At 38.6% G+C, this 24,475-nt stretch overlaps 1 protein-coding gene across 1 annotated transcript in view; it reads right to left on the reverse strand.

The window, feature by feature from the left end:
• Positions 1 to 5,163: 5,163 nt before the first annotated feature.
• Positions 5,164 to 24,475, reverse strand: part of ACTR2 (actin related protein 2) — a 35,839-nt gene continuing 16,527 nt past the window's right edge. The window contains exons 4-9 of the mRNA XM_081254957.1: positions 24,083 to 24,155; positions 20,812 to 20,948; positions 19,323 to 19,472; positions 15,551 to 15,696; positions 11,523 to 11,655; positions 5,164 to 7,886 (exon numbers count right to left, since the gene is read on the reverse strand). Of these exons, the coding sequence (XP_081111083.1) occupies positions 7,716 to 7,886; positions 11,523 to 11,655; positions 15,551 to 15,696; positions 19,323 to 19,472; positions 20,812 to 20,948; positions 24,083 to 24,155 (810 nt within the window). The 3' untranslated portion in view covers positions 5,164 to 7,715. The remainder of the gene's footprint in view (positions 7,887 to 11,522; positions 11,656 to 15,550; positions 15,697 to 19,322; positions 19,473 to 20,811; positions 20,949 to 24,082; positions 24,156 to 24,475) is intronic.

Genomic DNA, 24,475 nt, shown 5'->3' on the forward strand with positions numbered 1-24,475 from the left:
GCTATCATGGTAAAAACAGTAGGAATGAGATATGCAGGCAAACAAATAGCAAGAAAATTCATCCAGCATCAACCACACACTTGCATTCTACAGAAAATGCTAAAACTTACTTATATGAGCTATATAAGAATTAGGTTCAGAAGATAAAAGTCACTTCCTACTCACCCAGAGGATCCACCAACCTCCTCCTCAGAGAGGGTTTCTGCACTGAAAACTAACCACGTCCTCTCCTCACCTGCAGCTGGTTAGTTAATTTTAATATGTAGTAGCTGCAGTGCCCCCGCCCCCCCTTCAAATCTCTGGCTACAATTATTCCTGCCTAAAAGAGCAAACGCAGGAGTAAGCTTTTGTTTCTCTCTCTAGCAGCTATCAACTAAAATAATAAAATCCCACAAACTTCCAAATTTTATAATGAACTGAGCTTATACTTTAAAAAAATCAAAACTTGAATCAACTATATATAAGTGGTCTCCACACTGCATCCAAGTTCGCTTGTATGTTAGTTGCATGGAACTTGAAACAGATATTTCCTCTCCAGAAGTAAAGCTACAACTGGTAGGTGGGCTCCTTGGCCAGACTACAAATCATTTCAATCAAGTGGCCGAATCCTAGTACTAGCTGTACTACCTTGAGTTCAGGGAGCTGGGAACCATGCAAGTCAGAAGGGAGGAGAAAACATCTCTAAAAACCACTCTGAAATAAGCAGTTTGCTCTGGTTACTTCACCACTTCCAGCACCCAACTCACATCTACAGGGGCCCCTAAACAGTGAGCTTGCCCTCCTGACTTGTTTACTCTCCTCAGGATCCTGCCTGTTTTCACCAATGGACTCAGGTGAAACTTACAGACCTTCCCTCCACTTAAATCACAAAGAGCTGCTAATCTTCACTAGGTGTCAGTCTGAGTCACTGACTTCCTTTTAACTCACACCAACGTGTAAATAACTGATGGTGCTTTAACTGTCCCGGAAGAATTTGCATTTTGAGCAAGGGATATTATCACCGCCTGAACTGAGGATTTGTTTGGGGCGGTGGGGTGGAGGTCAGCGTCGGTTTCCAGGGCTTGTTCACTTCTAAACCTATTTGCTGAAAGCTCCAGAAATTTTCAGAAGAGCGAGACAAGGGCCTGCAGGTGTGGGCCCTGAGGAGTGGGTCCTGTTAATATCCTACAGCAGGGGAGTGAGGGCTTTGGCAGGGATCAGACCATTAGTGCAGGTGGAAAACAGGCAAATCCTCAGGCCCAAGAGTCAAATTTGGAGGTCCAGAGTGGGGCCCAGGAACCTGCACTTTTAAACACTCCATGTGATTCTGACTTCAAAGACATTGAGAGGCAATAACCTGAGTATTTTAAAGATTATATAATTATACTCTAGCTACATAATTTTGTATAGCATACTTAACATATTAAATTCTACCTAAACTGCTAAGTAAAAACAAAACAAGCAAAATGGCTTCCCTAACTGATCAAGATCCTTTGAATTGTACCTAGTCAATAGTTTTAGGTTCCAAACCTACATTCCTTCTCAATAGTTCTTTAATTGAATGCCAAACACTTTCACATGTAGATAGATCTAAGAAAACATATGCAAACACACACACATTTGGAGGTACACTGAAGATTTCAAATTAAGGGGTCAAATGTATATTATCAACTTACTACTTTCAACATTTGAACCTCAGTTAAGGCCCAAATTAAAAGAAAATTTAATTTTTTTTTTTTGTTTTTTTGCGGTACGCGGGCCTCTCACTGTTGCGGCCTCTCCTGTTGCGGAGCACAGGCTCCAGACGTGCAGGCTCAGTGGCCATGGCTCACGGGCCCAGCCGCTCCGCGGCATGTGGGATCTTCCCGAACCGGGCACGAACCCATGTCCCCTGCATTGGCAGGCGGACTCTCAACCACTGTGACACCAGGGAAGCCCTAATTTTTATCTTATACTGCAGTATAGTTGACTAACAATGTTGTGTTAGTTTCAGGTGTACAGCAAAGTGATTCAGTTATACATATACACGTATCCTTTTTCAAATTCTTTTCCCATTTAGGTTATTACTTGAATATTGAGCAGCCTTCCCTGTGCTATACGGTAGGGTCCTTGTTGGTTACCTATTTTAAGTAGAGCAGTGTGTATGTGTCAACCCCAAACTTGCAATCTATCCCTCCCCCCACCCTTCCCCCCCCATTCCCCGCCCCCATAACCATAAGTTGTTCTCTAAGTCTGTGTCTCTTTCTGTTTTGTAAATAAGTTCATTTGTACCTTTTTTTAGATTCCACATATAAGCGATATCACATGATATCCATGCTGCTGCAAACTAAGGCCCAACTTTCTTTTCAAACACTAAGTTGGCATGAAATATGAAAATATAAAAAGTTAATAGAAATAATGATCACTGAGGAAATCCTTAGATTTGATTTCCTAAAGTAAGACAAGCCTTGAAATTTCCTTGTGCATATGATAGGCCTAAATTAAACTTCCAACAACCCCTGCACATCAAGGTACTCATTTAACAAAAAGATCAAATTAATATTATGGCAGTTCTTAACCTCAGAATTTCCTGAAATGATTGCTTAAAATGTCAACCTTTATTTGCTATTAATACCTTTACATTTGAATATTTATAATTACTCTTTTTTATGTGTAGAATTCTTACTCTTGAGAGTTGGGGCCCTTTTACAAACCTCTATGCAAGGAAGTACAAGGCAGCTGACTAGTTTTCTTACTAATCTTAAAAAAAAAAAAAAGCATTCAACAGGTAAGAGCTCAACTTGATGTTAATGGCAAAGAGCAGTGTTCTCGGGAGTCTACCTTGAGCTTGAAAACCGTACCTTATCCTTGTGATTGGTTTCTGCATTTCCCAAACCCAAACCTTTCAACTGGTCCATGCAAGCCTAGTTAAAATATTCTGTAATTCTTCTACTTCAAGGGAAATTATCTGCAGAGTCCTTTCTAGTCTTTCCTTTTTCCTCTAGTGGGTGGGAGGAACTGAGTGTAGATATGAGAAAGACAGGACAGGAACTCTGTTCTGCCAAAGGGAAGAGAAAGATGATCTGGATTCCCCTTACTCTGCATGTAACAAATTGAGATACTTACAGTAGGTACAATACTTATTTTTTGTCACTGCCATAGTGCAGATGATTTAAACAAAAGTATTAATAGCTTCTTTCTCCCTAACTTTGTATGTTATTTAACCAATGCAGAGCAAGATGCTTTAGGATGCTTTTTTTGTTTTGTTTTGGGTTTCTGTTTGTTTTTATTGAGCCAAATTATTTATTAGTTTCTGCTTTATAACAAAGTGAATCAGTCATACATATACATCTGTTCCCACATCCCTTCCCTCTTGCGTCTCCCTCCCTCCCACCCACCCTATCCCACCCCTCCAGGTGGTCACAAAGCACCGAGCTGATCTCCCTGTGAATGTTAAGCTTAATGTGAAAAGTCACTGGAACTTACATACAGTCGGCCCTCTGTAAGGCAGGTTCCGTACCTGTGGGTTCAATCAACTGCAGACTGAAAATATTCAGGAAGGGACTTCCCTGGTGGTCCAGTGGTTAAGAATCCACCTTCCAATGCAGGGGACACAGGTTCGATCCCTGGTCAGGGAACTAAGATCCCACATGCCACGGGGCAAGTAAGCCCGTGTGCCACAACTACTGAGCACGCGGGTCACAACTAGAGAGAGGCCCGTGTGGCACCAGGAGTACCATGCCGCAACTAAGACCCAACGCAGCCAAAAATAAAATAAATGGTAAAAAAACAACAACAAAAAACCTCAGGAAAATAAATTCCAGAAAACTCCAAAAAGCAAAACTTGAATTTCCTGCATGCCCCAGCAACTATTTACATAGCCTTCACATTGTGTTATTATTAGTCTAGGAATGATTTACAGTATACAGGAGGATGTGTGTAGATTATAGGTAAATACCATGCCATTTTATATAAAGGACTTGAGCATCCTTGGATTTTGTTATCCTGGGGGGACACGTGGGTAGTGTCCTGGAACCAATTCCCTGCTAATACTAAGAGCTGCCTTATTTACATTCCAACTTTATTTTTACTCGGTAGCTAAAGTAACTGCAATATGGCAGGGTTAAAGTCAGTAATTTGGCCTTTACAAAGCACTCAACACTTGCAAATATACTTTTCCAGGTCCTTCCCCCACCTCCTCCACTTACCTCTGATGTAGCGTTCTCAAGCTTCTAAAAAGTTCAAGAAATTTGAGCTGGAGGAAAAAAGTGATCCTACAAATACCCCCAGGTACTGTGGGTAGTTGGCCAATTAGTCCAAGGTTAGACAGCATGTTAAATATTGAGCTAAAATCAATCCTTGAGTTTCTGGTTCACTTTAGTTGGATACCCTCTTCGACGGTTCTAAAATTAGTAGTTAATAACCACACTCAGTTGTACAGTGGTCAAGGTTTGTGGGTGAAAAAAAAAATGAAGAGCACTGAGACATTCATTCCATCAGCAGTGACACCTAATACAGCGCCCCTCTGTAACATGGACATAGCAATCACACCATTCTTCTGGTGACCAGGAAGAGACTGGATAAAAGACACCAGAGGAGAACCTCAGGAAGTTCTGGGGGACTCTGGCCGTGAAGGGAGCAATGAGGTTCAAGCACACAAGTTCATGGAGCAAGAAAAACAAAAATACTCACATCCACTCCCCAGACCCCATCTTCAAAGGCTAGTATAAAAGTAAGAAAGGGCTGGGTCAGCTTAATAAATTTTCATGTGTCTTTAGTTGCTTTGTTAAAAATAATATGCCTAAAAGTCTGCAGATGAGGTGAAATGTTGTTGAAAAGAGGCATGTTCCATATAGATCTCTCGAGCGTTCCTAACACTGCCAAAGCCTCCTTAAATCTTCCGGGAGACAAAACAGTCTCCTAGAGGGAAAAAAGTCTCTAATAGAGCTGTAGCTGTGATTTGCTTTTATTCCTAGTTTTTTTCCCCCCCTTAGGTATTTAAAATTATATCAGAAATAAAGATCATACCAAAAATAAATTATTTTTTGTCAAATAGTAGAATGTCACTGAACTGAACTTTGCCTAACAACTAGCATAAAGTTGTCGATCCGTCTTGCATTAGCAAAAATGAAAATATGAATAAAAACAAGAAAATGAAACCAAAGAGAAATATTATTAAGAGGAAAAACAAAGACAAAATTCAAATTTACTTTGAAAAATCTGATTTTATTTTCTGAATCAAAAAGAAGTGTATTCATGTTAAATTTAGAATGTTTAACTTTCCATTGATCTCTCAAAACACTTTCCAAATATTGTTGACAGTGCTCAGAACTGTGTAAAAGTTAACATCCAATACCACATTTTAAAGAAAAAAGTTTAAATGCAGGACCTATTTCTAAGAAACCCTTCTCAAAGGCCAAGGCATTGGCAATTCTAATTTTAAAAGAAAAGAATTTTAATTATTGGAAATTTAAGTGACAAAGGTTTTCAAGAGCTATATATCAGATCTCTTTTAAAACAGAAAAAAAGTTAATTTCTGAGGGACTCATACCTGACAACTCCAATTAAACATGATACTTCCCCACCCCACCCCCAAATTACTAAATGCATTATTTCACCTTGGAATAGGAAAATTATAAAATGTAATTTAAAAACTATACTCTTTCTATATATTAATACATCATTTTAACTGCCATGTTTGCTAGCAGATTATAAAATTAAAACCAAATTCTACATTCAAGGGACAAATGACAAATGCTTTCACTGCTTTATTTAAGAGTCTATCCCATTCTTTGTCTGTCTTCTACCCCCATACTTTAAAATCATGACCAAAGGTCAGAAGTCAATCCATTTTTACCTGAAATGAACAACTAGTAGATACTGGTCCTACATCTGTGTCCTTTAACAACTCAGTATTCAAAAGGCTGGGGTGGGGGTGGGGATTTATAAGAACATGACTTAGGAACACTTTAGAATTCCAAAGTGACTCTGATACCCACGTCCCTAAAATCTAACAGACGTTATTCATAGGCTATTCACGTGTACTGAAGCATGTCCAGCATGCAGGCGAACTTCTTTTACTTGTTCAAATTGAGGTAAAACAGACAAAAAATACACAATATTAACAGAAGCTGCATAATTAAAACTAACCTTCTTTTGCTGCTTATTTCATATAAACTGATTTTTAAGTTTCTTCACAAAAAAAGAGATGCTATAGCCAATAATTTCTCCAATTTCAGTCACCCAAAAAAGTACGCTTCTTCTTTCAAAGTCGTTATTAGTAAAGAATGTTTTGAAATGAAGAAAAACATTTTTCTCCAGAATTTGCATTTTGTACTTAGAGTGATACAATTTCTTATTACTTTATTTTTCAAATTTAGAAGGAATTCAAGTCTGGGTACTATTTGATATTTTTTCAGATACCAAGCAATACAGACAGGATTCATAAATATGGTTTTCTGACAGGTAAGTCGGCTAACATTTACAAAATACCAACAACTCTTCTTTCAAGCTTAAGATGGCTGAGATTTAGTAGTTATGATTAGTTTTTCAGTACAAATATGTATTTAAATCTTGATTTTTTTGGCCAACATTTTAAATAGTCAAATTTTACTCCACTTCCAGGTTTTAAATGAAAACATAGCAACAAAAAAAAACTAGTGAAAATTACCCAACTGGCACAAGTCCCATATTTCAATGTTATGTTTAACCCAATAATTATAACCTACTGCCAGTAATTATTTATATGTATCTACTTGTTTTTATTAAATAAGCACTGGTCGGTTATATAAAAGAATTTTACAAGAATGGTACTTGGCACTGGGTTACCTTAATGCTTCTGGTATTAATAGAAGCACTTAGAAAAATACCAGCTCTTAAGCACTTTTTGTCTGTAATTTGAATTTCCAAAAGCTTTTTTTCAATGTTACTTTTCCATTGGTAGATTCTAGGGAGTCTAGTCCCAGCTGATATGGTTGATTTTAAAAAACAAATAAAAAACCCCTAAGTCACATAATAATGGGACACTACACTTGCTTTTTACAGCATATGGAAACAGTTCCAGGCAGACCAAAAGTAGAAGAAAACCTGCCAAATCAAAGTATTGTAAATAAAGTCATCTTACGTACCCCAGAGCAGAAAAGCTCAAAAATCGAAAAAATAAAATCAACCCCCGCCTTTCCTCCACGCAAAACCCCACCCCAAACACTTTAGTTCTGAGCCTACCATTTCCCTAAAATGTTAATACCAGAAGCTTTAAGGTACTTAAAGCTGCAGCAGTAACGTAGAAAGCGCCACACCACAGGGGAAACGCTACAAAGGGTTCAGCAGCTGCCCACTCAGCCCTCACCACCCCACCCCAATAACACATAAAAGCTCCTGTGGAAGTTGTTTTTTCTTATGCTAATAAAGGCATACCACCTAGTGTGCTAAAGACTAAAACTAGCAGCCTTAGAACAGGAAAGTGAAAATAGGAAGGCTATGGGAATGACCTAGATGCCTACTTAGGAGAAAGAGAGCAGCAGACAGGACCCTGGCCCTCTAGTGTTTGCAGGGAAGTGGTGGAATTAAGCAGTCAGATTTACCCACATCAACACAAATTTAATAAAACTTCTGCAAGACACCAGAATAAAACCTGACCTTTCCAGACAAAGGGCACAGAGAGGCCTCATCCATGTCCTGGAGTTGAATGAGTTCAAAGATGGGCAATAAAGGAAAAAAGAAAGCATTAGGGGCGTGATGGGAACCAGCTTCGCAGTTTATCGAACAGTCACCCCAAGTTTCTCCAGCACACGAACACCCTTTTCTTGGTATTCCTGTCGGGTCATCCAGAAGTTGTCTTTGTCCTTCATGATGTCCGCTAGAACTGCGCCACCCAGGAATACCATGTGCTTTCTGCGGGGTGGGTCTTCAATGCGGATCTTGAATTTCTAAAGGAGAAAGAGGAGATGATAAAACGTCACACGCATGGTGCTTTCTGCTTTATGAAAATGACTTTTTCTTATATTCTCTTGTTGAATTCTCACAAAGGTCCTGTGATGTAAGTATCTCAGTTAGAGAGAGAAATTTTGTAATTTGCCCAAAACTCACAGCCAGGAGATCACACATCCATCCCAGTGTGCTTAGAACAGTCGCAATGTACACCTGTGGCTCCATCGTTAACTACACTCCTTGTCACTCTCAAAAGCAGCCTGATTTGAACAATGAATTCCATGTTCACCCTACCAAGAGCCCAAGTACCAGAGCCCTGTGACAGGTTTCCCACTAATGGGCAAATCACCTGGCCAGCTGTCACATGAAGAGTTGGGATAAAAGGACTGCTATAGTTTCTTCAAGGTCTCACGCCCCTATGATTGTAGTCCCGTGCAATAGGGTAAGCTTTAAGTTCCTTTCTTATTTATTTATTTATTTGTTTGTTTGTTTATTCATTCATTCATTCACTTATTTTTGCGGTACGCGGGCCTCTCACTGTTGTGGCCTCTCCGTTGCGGAGCACAGGCTCCGGACGCGCAGGCTCAGCGGCCATGGCTCACGGGCCCAGCCGCTCCGCGGCATGTGGGATCCTCCCGGACCGGGGCACGAACCCGCGTCCCCTGCATCGGCAGGCGGATCCTCAACCACTGCACCACCAGGGAAGCCCCAAGTTCTCTTCTTATAAGCAAAGCTCACTTTCTATTCTCTCAAATTCAAATGAAATGTTCTCAAAATAAACAAGGCCAGGGCTTCCCTGGTGGTGCAGTGGTTGAGAGTCCGCCTGCCGATGCAGGGGACGCGGGTTCGTGCCCCGGTCCGGGAGGATCCCACATGCCGCGGAGCGGCTGGGCCCGTGAGCCATGGCCGCTGAGCCTGCGCGTCCGGAGCCTGTGCTCCGCAACGGAGAGGCCACAACAGTGAGAGGCCCGCGTATCGCAAAAAAATAAATAAATAAATAAACAAGGCCAAATACGGTCAAAATAAATTATGAGGATGTTGGATAAAATGAACACAGTAACCAAAATTAAAGACAAGCAGGAGCCACTATTAACTGTCTAACAAAGACAGACCTCCATCTGTACGGTCAGTCAACACCTGAAAGAGAAACCTCAAAATGAAATAGCAGTTTTATTTACAAAGTCACAAATCCCGCAAAAAGACTCAAAATAACTATGTCATTCTACATTGTCTTTATATCACATAAATGAACCGTAGGATCTGTCATAACACATGACATAGAAAAACATCTGTTTACTTATTAATTCTGAGGCTAACCTACTGTTCTAACTGTTCTAGTTACTTTTTTACTCTTTGGCAGGGGTCAGCAAACTTTTTCTGCAAGGGACCAGAGAGTAAGTACTTGAGGCTGTGCAGGTCTCTCTGGCAATACCTAAAGGCAGCCAGAGACAATATGTGACAATAGGTAACATATTATGTGACAAAAGAATGGGTCTGGCTGTGTTCCAAAAAACTTGATAAAACAGCCAGGTTTGGTCCAGGGCTATGGTTTGGCAACCCCGCTCTCAGGGACACCTGGCTAGCCCCTGAGGACACCACTGCCCCTGCAGCTTTCTCAACTGGCTGCTACTTCTCTCTCTCTCACTACCTGCCTAACTCTGGAGGTTGGTAACAGTAATTCTTGTTCACTGTTCTCTGCCTCCTCCCTGCAACTCCACAGCCCCTCAGGAACTCATCCTATCTGACTACTCCATCCACCACCCCTTTGCCCAGGGCAGCTATAGATGCCCGGGTTACTCCCCCTCACACCTGCTCTGCGGCACGCGTGCGTGCTCTCTCCACCATGGCCTGGCATCACCCTCGGTGGCCCAGTCTTTCTCTCCCTCACCCGGCGGAGCACCAACTCGGGTGATCGACTCTCTTGCTCTCCCCCTGCCCTCAAGCAACTGAGCACGTATCAGAGAAACTCAACCTCTAGCTTTAAACATTACCTCAGCTGAGCCCCTCAGTGCTGCTCGGCAATCCTGTGACATTTCTCTTCTCTCTTGCCCTCTGCAAGACACACCACTTCACACTTCCTCGTCTATTTTATAAACCTCTCCCAGCTCCTCCCTGCTCTCAGAGCCTCCTAACCTGTCTTGTGATTTCGCCTTTCCTCCTCCCTTCCCTCAACAATCTATTCACCACCCAGACTTAATGATCCTTTAAACAAGTCAGATCCTACCATTTCTCTGCGCAAGATCCTCCTTCCTCGATAGGAGGAAAGCCAAACTCTTCCCCGTGGCTGAATAAGACGTACATCCTGACTACCTTTCTGAGCTCACTCTGCTCCAGCCACTCCTGCACACTCCCACCAACCTGGGGCTCTTGCTGCCTGGAAGATTCTTCCCCCCAGAGAGTCAGGCTGCCCACTGGCTCACTCCCTTCAGGTCTTTGCTCAGAAGTTATCTTATCTCACAGGAGCCCTTCTCCGATCACACTACACAAAGGAGCACACCGTCTCCCCCAATCACTACCCACTCTCTAGCCCCTAACCTGACTTCTCCGTAGTGCTTATTACTACTGATATATGATTCACAGACTAAACGCGGGGATTTTTGGTTTTGTTCACCACTGTTTTGTTGCTCACACCATCTAGACAAGTGTTTGGCACCGAGAAGGAGTTCAAGAAGCATTTTTTGCTAAATAATCATCTGAGACTGATTTTAAATTATATGTGTCCTCAAAGTCAGACAAATGAGTGAAGTACTTAGACAACACGGCTCCTTTTGAGTCTTTCAACTTATTTAATGTATGAGCCCATACATAATTTAATTTCAACAATTTGAGTCACAAATAAAAGATGTGACATAGTGTCTCTAATACATACAGCCCTCTGTAGGATGTAATCTCATTATCTAAACTGATCAAAGTTGGTGAGATGAACCTCAGAGGTTAATTTAGAATTAAACGACTCTTAATTGAGTGCACAGTATGTATAGTGTACTTCACACAGTCCAGGGTTTGTAGAAAAAAATCAATGCCAAATAACCACCAACTGTTACGTACTAGTTTAAAACTTTCTTCCTACTCTACACAACAACAACTACCAATTAAAGTCTGTTTCAAGAGCTATGATAGTTGACGGGGATGCAAAAGACCTGGAGACATGGTGTTGTTTACAATCTGATTGGGGAGATAAGACATATGCGAGAAACAGCCAGAAAATAACTCAGTCAGAAACATGAGACAGTCCAAGAGTAGCACTGAATGCTGACTACGTACTAAAAAAACAAGTTAAAGAAAAAAACAAACCCAAGGGGGCCTTTCTCTCCCCACAGTACAACAGGTTCTTCCCATATACTTACAGGCACCTCTGGCTCCAAGCTGTTTGTTACAGATGAACCAAAACATCTGGCCCTGGACCCAGTTGCCTCGATACACTGAATACAGAGGTGCCCCGGCACTAGGACCGCTCTGAGACAAAGCTCATCTTGAACCATTTACTTCTTCCTTTCTCTTCAAGGCTACACTAGACTGCATTAGGAATTTGTTTAGAAAGACTTCTTGCTCCCTCTGGTGGCTGTCAAGATTAACAAACTATTTTACAGGGTTTTAAAAGTATGTTAACAGTTGGATTATTTATTGATACTTACAGAAAGTTTTTCCACATCTCCCTTCAACACTCGTTCTAAGTACAGCTGTTTAAGCTCTCGTTCCAACCGTGATGGCAGCCCAGGGTACATAGTAGACCCTCCAGAAAGCACAATGTGCTTATAGAATTCAGATCTAGAAAGACACCATAGGTATGCATTAGGGGTTTCAGATTAGGAAAACGGTATCTCAGCGTTGCTTTTATTTACATCAGCCTCAGGTGGTTGCTGGGAGAATTAAATAAAATTCAACATGTAAAGCACAAGGCTGAATGTCTGCTATTACTACTCTTAATAGATAATAAACCCTCTTTATATATAAAATTAGTAGCATCTTGATGACAATACTTCGAAAGCACATAACGTTTTCTTGCAAACGTGACTGAGTCTTTCAGTAATGACCAGTTTACATTACACACCTGCCGTGTTTGGACTCTGCTGTCACAGGTGCTCCCATGGAGCCACTGAGATGTGGTTGTTCACTGTAATCAACCACAGTCCACCATGATGCCAGCTCTTGCTCTTGAAGTTTTCCATTTGTCTTTTGTAGTTTTCCCTTTTGTTCCTTTGTTTTGAGGCTGTCAGCTATTACTTTTGGTTGGATTGCTGTGCTTGCTTCTTAGAGCAGCCCTCGCTTTCTTCCTTAAATATGCTGTTGGTCATGATACCAGATAATCAAATCTAAAATAACTGCATATGTAGTAAAAGTAATATCATCTGACTGAGGGTCTGAGGAACTCTTCTCCTAGTAAAACTCAGGAGCTAAGTCACATCCATTTTGGCCTCATTCAAACTCACTTCCAGGTTTTTACTTACTTTCAGGTTCTCAAGGGCTCAGGCTATTATAATTCTAGCTTCTAGAAGAAGTTCTGTATTGTATTTAATTGCAGAAGTATGCACATGAGTGTGACATAAACTAAGCAGCTGAGGTATAGCTACATGTGGTATGTGCCCATGAGCATTTATTTTTCTTTTATTTTGAAAATTAATTTATTCTTATTTATTTATTTTTGGCTGCACTGGGTCTTCGTTGCTGTGCACGGGCTTTCTCTAATTGTGGCGAGCAGGGGCTACTCTTCGTTGCGGTGCACGGGCTTCTCATTACGGTGTCTTCTCTTGCTGCAGAGCACAGGCTCTAGGCACGCGGGCTTCAGCAGTTGTGATTCACAGGCTCTAGAGTGCAGGCTCAGTAGTTGTGGCGCACGGACTTAGTTGCTCCACAGCATGTGGGATCTTCCCGGACCAGGGCTTGAACCTGTGTCCCCTGCGTTGGCAGACGGATTCTTAACCACTGCGCCACCAGGGAAGCCCCACATGAGCACTTACATGTATGCTTTCAACACACAGGGCATGCAACACAAAATTTGAGTTGTGCTGCTTTCCAATGCTAGCAATATGGAGGGGGTACTGAACCTAACTCCATTGCTTTAGGAACACCAAAACTTTAATCACTACCAACAAGAATGCACTTTTAAATATAATTTTGCTATTAGTGATCATTAAAGCAAGGGACAAAAGCATCTACCCAATCCCTACCATAAGAATTTATCATAATTATGAAGTCTAGATGAGATTTTTGATCATCTTCCATTAGATTTATAGCTTTTTATAAGCCAACTGCTATTTTTATTAATTTCCATTACCAGCCTGTTCCCCAGCCAGCCCACAAAAATTAGGGGGTTATTTCATTCAGGGTTAAATAAAGAAGTAGGCAAACACTTGCTTAATAAAATGCTTCTGAGTGAATTTCTCAATAACTTGAGTATAAAGGAGAGCTTTCTAACTATGACTCAAACTCTAGATGCAGTAAAAGATTATAAATCTTTTTATATAACTAAATAAAAACAAAATTTTATATGGCCAAAAACACCACAAGCAAGAGGCAAGTGAAAAATGACAAAATGTCTGCAATAGATATCACAGAGCTAATATATAAAGAACTTCTTCAAAAACTGAGAGAAAACATTTTTTTTAATTCCATAGAAGAACAGGCAAAAGCCACGAACAGATAATTCACCAGGAGAAGGTATAAAAATGGCCCTAGACATAGAAAAATATATTCAACTTCAATCTTAAGAGAAACACAAATTAAAACTACATTAAGATATCATTTCTCACTCATTAGACTTGGCATAAAAGTAAAATGCTGAAAAACTCTGTGAACAAGCTGTTGGGGACACAGGTGCCCTCATATATGACTGGTGGGAAAGAGAAAGGGTACAACTTTCATAGAAGGAAACTGAGCAATAACAAAACCACACACAGTTATCCTTCATCCCAACTATTCCCCCCAGACATTTTTTCAGAATATATATGCCCAGCAGTACAAAGATACAGTGTGCACAAAGTTATTAACTGCAGCATTATCACTGCATTATCACACTGGAAAAAAGAATGCAGCTGGAACAAAGAATAAGGACAACCCCTAGGAAGTGGCAGATGTAGAGAACGAACGTGTGGACACCAAGGAGGGAAAGCAGGGCGGGGTGTGGGGCGGAGGGGGATGAATTGGGAGATTGGGATTGATACACATACACACATGTATAAAACGGATAATAAAAACCTGCTGCACAAAAAAAAGAGGCAGTTTTAGACATTAAAAAAAAGCTTGTTTCGAATACATTAAGTGAAAAAGCAAAGTGCAAATGAGTATTTACAGTATGCTACCTTTTGTGTAAGAAAATAAAAAACAGAGGGAGGAGGACTAGGGTGAAAGACAAGGGGTGGGGAGAGTAATACTTCTGAGTATACTTTTTTGTATAGTTTTCACTACCTATTCAGAGAACAAAATTAAAGATGAGCCAGGAATATCCTGTGCCACAAAACAGAATGAAGTAGAATGTGCTCAAAAAGAGATGAGGGCACATCAAAGGACACAGGAGCTTGCTTGAAGGGGCTCTCACAGGCGATACCAGGAACAATTTAGCACCAAAATGAAATAAGGCAGTAATAAATTATAATCCACCAAATAAAATCATGAGACCATACTGATAATAAACAAACAAAACAAGGGAGAAAGGAAAAGGATTTCTTTATGCTAGAATGCCAACTAATAAATACAGAATGACAGAATTAGAAAAAAATCACCTTTTTGTAACCATCACAATAAAAATGAATTTAGGCAAGAATCATCAACAGATGCCAAAAGGGGTGGGGGCCAGAGTTTGATGAGGAACAGGAGATTTACACAGTCTCAAAGTATTTTCCCACAAATTACTTAAAAGTCAGGAAAGGGAAAAAAAAGAAAACCTACACAGTGGAGAAAATAGGAAACTTCATTAAGAGTTTAACACTAATATCACCCATTAGGAGCAAACAGACATCAATTCTGGATGTGATAACCTGAGAAGGTCACATCACTTAAGTACTGTTCTAGCCAAAAATGCACAATCTAAATCTAATCATGTGAAAACATTCAAACCCAAATTGTACTCTGCAGAGATATCAATGTCATAAAAGACTGAGGAACTATAATAGATAAAAGGTGACTAAGAGACATGACAACCAAATACAATGTGTGACCTTAGATTTGATCCTTTACTGGAGAAAAGAAAAACTGTATAAAGGACATTATTGGGACAGTGAACAAAACTGAAATACGGATGGTAGATAAATGTATGTCAGTAATCAATCCCCAGAACTCAATAATGCACTGTGGCTATAAGAGAACAGCCTCATTCCTAAGAAATACAAAGTGAATATTAAGGAGTAAAGAGGACTTATGCATACAACCTAGTCAAATGGCTCAAGAAAGAAAAGAGAGCACACAGACATGCAGAATGTTAAAATCAGTAACATGGAAAACTGGACAGTGTACAGGAGTTCTCTATTCTATTGTTGCAACTTTCAATATTTAAACTATTCCGAAATAAGATTAAAGAGGCATCTGAGACACAGTGATACATGCTGTTCAACAACCAGTGTCATCCTAGCAGAAACCTGAGTGAGACAATAGACAACTTGGTCATTCTAGCTATTTATATTCCATCTATTTCTGATAAATAACTTTGAAACAACCATTTCTAATGTACCTGGTATCGATGTCAGCTGCCTGGATTGTGTTAAAAAGCAATTCAGCAACACCTACTCCCTCAACATTGATCAAGTGAGGCTGAAACAAAGCTTCTGGTGCTTCAAATCTCTCTCCCCCAACTTTGATAATGCGGCCATCTGGGAGCTAGAAACCAAAAACAATCAGGTATCAGCAAAAGATGTTAAAAGTTCCTAGTGTTCTTTAGATGTTAGTACTTATAAACTTATAAACACCTGTTCTAGAACCAAAATCATTATCAGCAATATATTTCTCCGAAAATATATTTTTGAAAAAAGACAAAAAAGGTAAATTAAATACATCAAAATAATTGTTTTTATTATCATGCTCTGTTCTGCTTTTGAGATGGTATGTCATGCCCCCAAATAAGAGGAATTTCTTGGAGGATTCGCCAACACACGAGTGTGTGATGTTCCACTGGTGTGTGCAGGTGAGCACTACAGGTGGTGCTGATCGCCCATGGCAATTGGATTTTTGCTGGAGTCAGTGTTGCTTATCATTTTAACACATTTGTGAGTTTATGGATATTTTTACCAGCACAGGCAAATTCAATTAAAAATTTTAAGTAATTTCTTTCACCAAATAATTACTCTGGGAAACTTTATTATTTTGTCATCAAAACACTTTATATCACGTGTGAAACTTCTGTCAAATCATTTAATCCAAAAAAACTGTATGATCAAGAAAACTTAAGGAATATTGATCTAGACTATTTATTAGGCAATTCTGTTGTATCCTACTTACTAGGTCCTATTAAATTTTAAATGATAATGAATAAATATAATTTTAAGGAAATGAGATTTAAACAACTGGTCAGATACCATTACAACATGACCTTGTGCAGAAATCTCTTAAGTTACATCATGTTTATATTTAATTAAATGAGAAATGTTAAACAAAAACTCCCTCACAATTCACTCAAGTGACCTAAGTAACAGGCATGCTTGTTTGTATATGCTGACATTGGACACATTTCTGTATGACATACCAGAATTAGTTTTACATGAACATTTCTAACAGTGTATTTGTTTAAAATAACGTAATTAAAATAATTATCTTTAGATTCCAAAACTGACTTTCCAATATGACAAAGCATCACGAAGCAAGTTCTTTAAGACATTTACCCCAGTTTCCTATGATTGTTTACAAGTATGTGCAAGGCGACCACTCCAAAATTATCTTTTTATAAATCACATCAATGTCTTGAAAAAAAACTTACCCTTAAAAAAAATAAACTTTAAAACCCAAACTTGAAATCATCCCAAGATACATGGAAAAACTTCACATGGCAGACTACTGTTACCAAAACCTCTGTACCTGGACCTTCCAGCCTCTGATGGTGTGGCTCTTCTCAAAGCTCTATTTTTGCAGGCCAGCCTGGGGCCACCTACCCTAGGAACTGCTACCTCTTGGAACTGTTAAAACTGTATGCTTCCCATTTCTTTGCACCAAATCTTACCCTTTCCTTTATTTGTCCACTCTTATCCCTCTTCATTTACTCATCAGTTCACTGTTTATTTGTTGCATGTATTTTTGTAACCTACCTCAAACTCGCTGAGAAAGGAGAATAAATAAATAAAATATGTCTTACACTTCTAGTTCCCTTATCCTCTGCCTCATGACACTTTCTTCCAAAGTTAGGTAGGTGACAAATTATAAATCTAGGGTAACTGTCAAGAAAGCTTCAGGAAAGAATTCCCAGAGCAAATCTGGAGATCATTAAGTTGCAAAGTATTGACTTATTGACTATTTGGATCAGTATCTTCTAAAATTAAACAATATAACATAAAAATTTATAATTATTTTTATTTATTCTTTTAAAAATTTAGTTATTTAGTTTTGGCTGTGTTGGGTCTTCATTGCTGTGCGTGGGCTTTCTCTAGCTGCGGTGAGTGGGGGCTACTCTGTTGCGGTGTGCGGGCTGCTCATTGCGGTGGCTCCTCTTGTTGCAGAGCACAGGCTCTAGGTGCACAGGCTTCAGTAGTTGTGGCATGGGCTCAGTAGTTGTGGCTCACGGGCTTAGTTGCTCCGCGACACGTGGGATCTTCCTGGACCAGGGCTCGAACCCACGTCCCGTGCATTGGCAGGTGGATTCTTAACCACTGTGCCACCAGGGAAGTCCCTATTCATTTATTTTTGTTTTCTTTTGGCTGTACCACGTGGCATACAGGATCTTTAGTTTCCTGTCCAGGGATCAAACCCACAGCCCCTGCAGTGGAAACACAGTCTTTTTTTTTTTTTTTTTCTATTTTTTAAAAAATAATTTTTATTGGAGTACAGTTGATTTACAATGTTGTGTTAGCTTCAGGTGTACAGCAAAGTGAATCAGTTATACATATACCAACTCTTTTTTAGACTCTCTTACCATATAGGCCATTACAGAGTATTGAATAGAGTAGCCTATGCTACACAGTCAGTCCTTATTAATTATCTATTTTATATATAGTAGTGTGTATATGTCAATCCCAATTTCCCAATTTATCCCTCCCCCACCTTATCCCCTGGTAACCGTTTTTTTTTTAATATCTTTATTGGAGTATAATTGTTTTACAATGTTGTATTAGTTTCTGCTGTACAACGAAGTGAATCAGCTATATGTATACACATGTCCCCATATCCCCTCCCTCTTGTGCCTCCCTCCCACCCTCCCTATCCCACTCCTCTAGGTCATCACAAAGCATCAAGCTGATCTCCCGGTGCTATGCAGCAGCTTCCCACTAGCCATCCATATGGAAGCACAGTCTTAACTGCTAGACCACCAGGGAAGACTCTATAATTATTTTTTAAATGACTATTATGTACGTATTTGTGATAGGTTGAGTTTACATGAATCAAATGGTTTAAGAATACTTGCTTTTATTGCCTATCACTCAATTTCATTTTAATAACTACTAGATCCTAGCAGCACCAATGACATATTAGACCTTACAATTCTTAGTTGCAGGGGATGCCCTGTTCATTGTAGGATGTTTAACAGCCTTCCTGCAAAGCTGTAACAACCAAAAAATGTCTCCAGATGCATTGATCAAAGATGCAATATGGAAGTACTTTATATCCAGATGAATGACAGACTTAAAGATAGCAATACATTAAAAATTCAGGGAGGATCAACTCCCCTAGTGGAAACTATAACTAGGTTCTAAGTCTCATTAGTTTCAATTTCAAGTTAACATTTGTTTTGAACATCTCATTAAGAAAATACTAAGTCAGGAAGACTGCCACCTACTGAATTATAAAAGCCATCCTATAGGATGACCACTTCCCAAAGTATCTTAGAACACCAGCCCCACGAAATGCTGAGGAATACTGCAGTCCTGTACAAATCAGCATATCAAAGGCTCTGAGAAGTCCTTTAATAAAGTGAAATCAACTCTCTCCCAAACTTACCTGAAAATGTAGCCCCCATTTTAATTTTTGTGAAATACCTATTAACATCTCACAGAGATAACATTACACGAAACCCATGCTGAAAAATGCTATTCCAGGTACTAGAATCTCAAAATAATATCTCACATCTAATTGCATCCTAAAGTAGAAAAGCAATACATGATTCTTGCCTTATTTCATGTTATACGGTGTCCTAAAATAATTAATCATAGAATCATAATGTAGAAAGACATTAAAGATCACACATATACATATTATAACAACCCAACCAAAAATACTGGATTCCAAGAAAAACTCCTTATGCACACGCCAATAAAGTTGTCCATTTTAAAACCACGTATATATTATACACTGGAAATACTTACTGTGTAAGATTCAACTAATACTGTAGTTTCTAAGGCCAGTTTCTGCTCTTGCTCAATATTATACCCCACGTAACACAATTTTTCTTTAATCATGCGAACCGTTTCAAAATCAGCAGAATGGTTGAAGGCGTAGCCCCGCAACAGAAGCAGCTGGTACAAAAAAACAGCAGTAAATCCACAAGTAATCTGAATGAGTTCAACTCTGCAAAAGCGATTAATGTTCTCTAAATATGTCACATCAATACCAAATGCAATGGACAGTGGAGCCTTAGGTCTTACTGAGTATTTCAGAAATGGGAATATTACTTGACATAAAAGGATTTATATTTCAGTTTCACAGAGAGACAGAAGTAACAGTTCATGAAAAATAAATGGCCAAAATGAGCAAAATATCTATTAATAAATAATATTTTACACTGGACTCCTGTAAGTCTGCAATTTGCTCAATCAATACCATATTCATGAAATATCCCAGGTCTTAACGAAGTTCTATCCCTAACTTCTATTATGTCTGACACATATTAGATGGGCAATAGCATTTGTTAAAAAAAAAAAACCCACAAGATACGCATCATAAACAACATTTTCATATAAAAACTTAAGAAAACAAATCCCCTTATCTTTATGCTTATGTTCAAAAGAAATCCCTTGGGCACTCCTTTGGTAGTCACCTTCGAATAGAATTTTGGCTTAGAATGAGAGTATTATAATTGTCATTAACAATCTTATTATTACTTTAAATGAGATTAAAGGAACCCAATGTCAAGGTGAAGACTTAATGCAGCCTAATTTATTGCACAGATTTCATCCTAGAACAGTCTCTTCACAGCAGCACCAATGACATTTTGGACCTTACAATTCTTAGTTGCAGGGGATGCCCTGTTCCTTGTATGATGTTTAGCAGCCTTCCTGCAAAGCTGTAACGATCAAAAAATGTCTCCAGACACTGCAAAATGTCCCTGGGGGGGTAGCATCAGCCCTGACTGAGAGCCACTGACCTGGAGAGAATACACTAACTACAGAATTCTGGTACAGACAACATTCTACACCTTTTTTTTCCACATTACAGAAAACCCACATGCCTCCAAAGAGTGGCCTTATATACTTTATCCAGCAGTGTTTTAAAGAAAATTATAACTAATTATATTCACAAGTACACTTTATCATCCACCTGTTCAAAGGAAGGTCTTATGACAGAAAGGTTGCCTAAGTTGTTCAAGGAAGTTTTAGAGTCTTCCTCCATCTTTGAAATACCTCTCTACCCATTCCTTGGGAATAGTAAATATGATTATGTAATGATGAACTCTCATTAGTATAGAGGAGATCACATGTGTGAATCTCATATGGATTTTATATGAATAATGAACTGGGCCACTTCTCTGGTGGTGCAGATTAGCTAGAATCCTGAGATGATACATTCAATTTTGTGTTAAGCTGGTACACACAAACTACAAAATCTAATTCTATGATATTTTTTTTTTTTGCTTACCTTGATAAGATATCTGGTAATATCCCTCCCAGCAATATCCAGTCTCCTGGTAAGGTGAGGGAGAGAAAAGCCTTCATACACTGGGCAAATGTGAGTCACACCATCTCCAGAGTCCACCACTACTCCAGTTAATAAACCTGTGGAAGAACCATGAGGTTGTAAATAAAAAGCCAAATCAGAAAAATCAAAGCCAGCAAATTTCAAATATTAGTAAAGAAACCAAACTAGAAACGTCACCAGCCAGAATGGTCTAAAAGCCAGCATTTCTTTATTATTTGCTTATTTTGCAGGTTATTTCGAATACACAGACACTAAAGTCAGTGTTCTCTCACATGCCTCCTGTGAGACTTTTAGTCTAATCATGGGCTACCCCAGAAGATAGCCCTAGGACTATTTTTCAGACCTAGGACTGAAAAAGACAACATGGTCTTTATTTCTCCTTCCAACTTAATCTGGATCCCTGAATTCCCTTAAAGTAAAATTTTCTAGAGCATCATGGATAACTTTTACGAAAACCATTGTGAAAGGTAAATATTACACAAGTTGATAGTGAACCTGTTGAAATAATCTAGTTCTTTATTATTATTTTTGTCATGTGACAAAACTGTGTTTGGAAAATTTGTTGATACTAGATAGCTAGAAATCTGAGAACAATTCATCTTGACTAGCCGAAGGATCATTTCAATTATTCACCAGAAACCAAAAAGACAATGTCAGTTAAACCTCTTAAAAAACAGCAAAGAAGCTGCCTTGTTTCTCATATGTGCTATTTAAAACTATAAATGGCTGCAAATTACTGTTTCACCTTTTGTGTCAGGGTTAATTCAGGAAAAACAAAACTTTTTCTGACTCATGTTTTCTAGTAGTTTTTAATAGTCTAATAATATTTTTAACAACAAAAAAAATTTTAACCAGAATATGCATTATCTACAATTTGCTCAAGCATTCTTTTATCATTGTCCCATCCCTGAGTAGGCACTCTCCCTCTTTCTTATTATGCACTAAGTAACTGATTTTTCTTGGAATACGTTTATTCAAACCACCTCCTACTGAAGTTGATATAATCTGTTTTTCCTTGACTGATTTTTTAAGTTTCATAAAAATCATACACTGCCTCTTAAGGTTGCATTCTTTTAAACAAGAGACTTTCTATTGTAAAAAAGAAGAATCCACAATATCATTAATTCAAAAATACTCCCAGTAATATCAACTAAAGCAGCAATTTACATATTTTATTTTCCAAATAGACCCTCCCATCCAACCTCACCTTATTTTCTACACTCCCACTAGGTTACCTACTGGCCTTTCCCTTATGTATTTGACCGGATTTCAATGCCACACCCTTCTGTCACTGGATTATTCATTCTTTCCACTTCAATTCCTAAGGATTCTTTAAAGCTCAATCTAGTTCTTACCTTCCCATTTATACCTTCCCTGACCACTTTAACCTCCAGCCCAGACTCCATGATTCGTTATTCCCCTCAATCCTGTCTGCAAAATGCAGTCAAACATACTTTCCTGAATCACTGGGTCACCTCTCTCTTGTTCAAAAACCTTCCCTGGCTCCGAATGCTGCTTCTTACTTTTTTTGGTTTAACTGGTAGCACGAGCCACCTTGTTTAAGAAGGAGAATTTTTCCACGGCTTAGAGTTCTTTTGATTAGTATTACTGGACTATCATTTCTCAAAATTAAGAATTCAACAGTTAAACAAAAATAGCTAAGTATCAGGAATTAAAAGAGGGTATCTTCTCCTTGGACAGAAATAAGTTTATGAATACTGCTAGAAAAATCTGTTAAGGTAAATTTCACTCAAATACAATTAAAACAAAAATTCATTTCAGCAGAAGTGTCCCCCTAAAGTGTCCCCACCCCCTAAATGGAACTATTATCACCAATTTCAAAGCTTAGATTCAAAATTTTTAATATCTATTTTTCCAAAGTTTTTCTAAAATAATTTCTGAAATTTACTTTAAAAAAATGAAACAAAATTACCTAGATGCACACAAGCACTAATTACTCACAACTGGGCTGTAACTGCCTTAAGCACAAGGAGACCACACGCAGCTTACAGAGTAGCTTACTTTACTCACTGCCATATCCTCTGCACTAAACAGAAATCGAGGCACATGTTACACTTGGTGAATGAATAAAGCCTCTTTAAAAATTTAATTCTCCCCAAGTACTTTCTTAGTATCTATATGTAGTAGTAAAGACAGTTAAAAAACCCAGTATGTATTTTGAAAAGTGATTTTTACTTATGCACATGTAGAATCAGATGGATCACCACAATATTAGTTTGTACCCAAGTACAACTGACCCCTGAACAACACGGGGGTTAACCTGCATATAACTTATAATTGGCCCTCTGCATCCATGGTTCCTCTCCATCCCCAGATTCAACCAACCACAGACCATGTACTGCAGTATTTACTATTAAAAAATATCCATGTATAAGTGGACTCATGCAGTTCAAACCAGCATTGTTCAAGGGTCAACTGTATTGTCATACACTGCTTAAGTACTAAGGCTTGAGACTTAATTGTCACCTCCTTCAGAAATCTTCTCTGACATGCTGAATCAATTTCTGTATCTTTTCCCCATTAGATTCTAAGTCCTTGAGGCATCTTTACATTTTAAGTGCCTAACAAACTCTGTAGCACATATCTGATGGCCCCTCAAGTTCTCGATAAGACCATCAGGATATAAAGAGTTCTCCCTACATGGCTACTATTTTATTCTCAATGGACAGCAAGGCAGTTACTAACAGCAGTACCAAGAAAACACAGTAGCTCCCCCCATTAAATCCACCTCAGAAGTTAGGAAGGCACTCTCAAATGTCTGCCTTTTCCTTTGTATTTAATCTATTATGCATTTGACAAACATGATTTATAGTAACCTTTTTGGCTCTATTTTTTTTTAACTGCCAATTCTGAGGACAAATTCCATTTTCATTCTCCACTTTATAAAACATTTTTTACTTTAAATAGCCTAAAAGAGGGAACCTTCTACTTCTAAAAAAATTGAGAAGTTTCTTTTTACCTAAGTCTTTCATTGTTTAGTAAAATAAAAATGCGTATATTTTATTTGACAAATTTTAAAAATTGTGGAAGTATCTGAATAAATATTTTAAATATTTGAATAAATATAAATACATAAATATTGTGCTCTTCTGGGACTTACAACTTACCGAAGAATCAAACTCCTCTGACATCAAACATATTTAATAAATATTTGCTGAATTGATTATACTAAAAGTTAAGCTTCACCTACCTTGAGCATACAAAGTCAAAACTGCCTGGATGGCTACATACACTCCAGAAAACTGGTAAGTTTCAAACATTACCTGAAAATGCAAAAGGAAAGGGAAAAAATTAGTATTTAGAAATTACATAATAAGTATGTATAAGGTTTCTTGATGGTCCGAGTGGATTAGCTATCCAAAATAGAATCAAAGAACCCAAAAGAATCCTCCATTCTCTTCAGCTCTTTTTGCCTCTACTGAAGTCCTGCTGTCACAGAGCTCCAATTTTGGGGACAGATTTTTGAATACACACTAAGTCCCCAAGCATTTCATAAGTGCTACAAAGCAAAGATTTCTGAGTGTTTTCGTTAATGGCTAATTAGAGTGAAAGAAAGCATTCTGCTTTTGAACAAGGCATTCTT

The sequence above is a fragment of the Mesoplodon bidens genome, assembly GCF_964165515.1.
Source record: "Mesoplodon bidens genome assembly, chromosome: 14".
NCBI classification, from domain to species: domain Eukaryota; kingdom Metazoa; phylum Chordata; class Mammalia; order Artiodactyla; family Ziphiidae; genus Mesoplodon; species Mesoplodon bidens.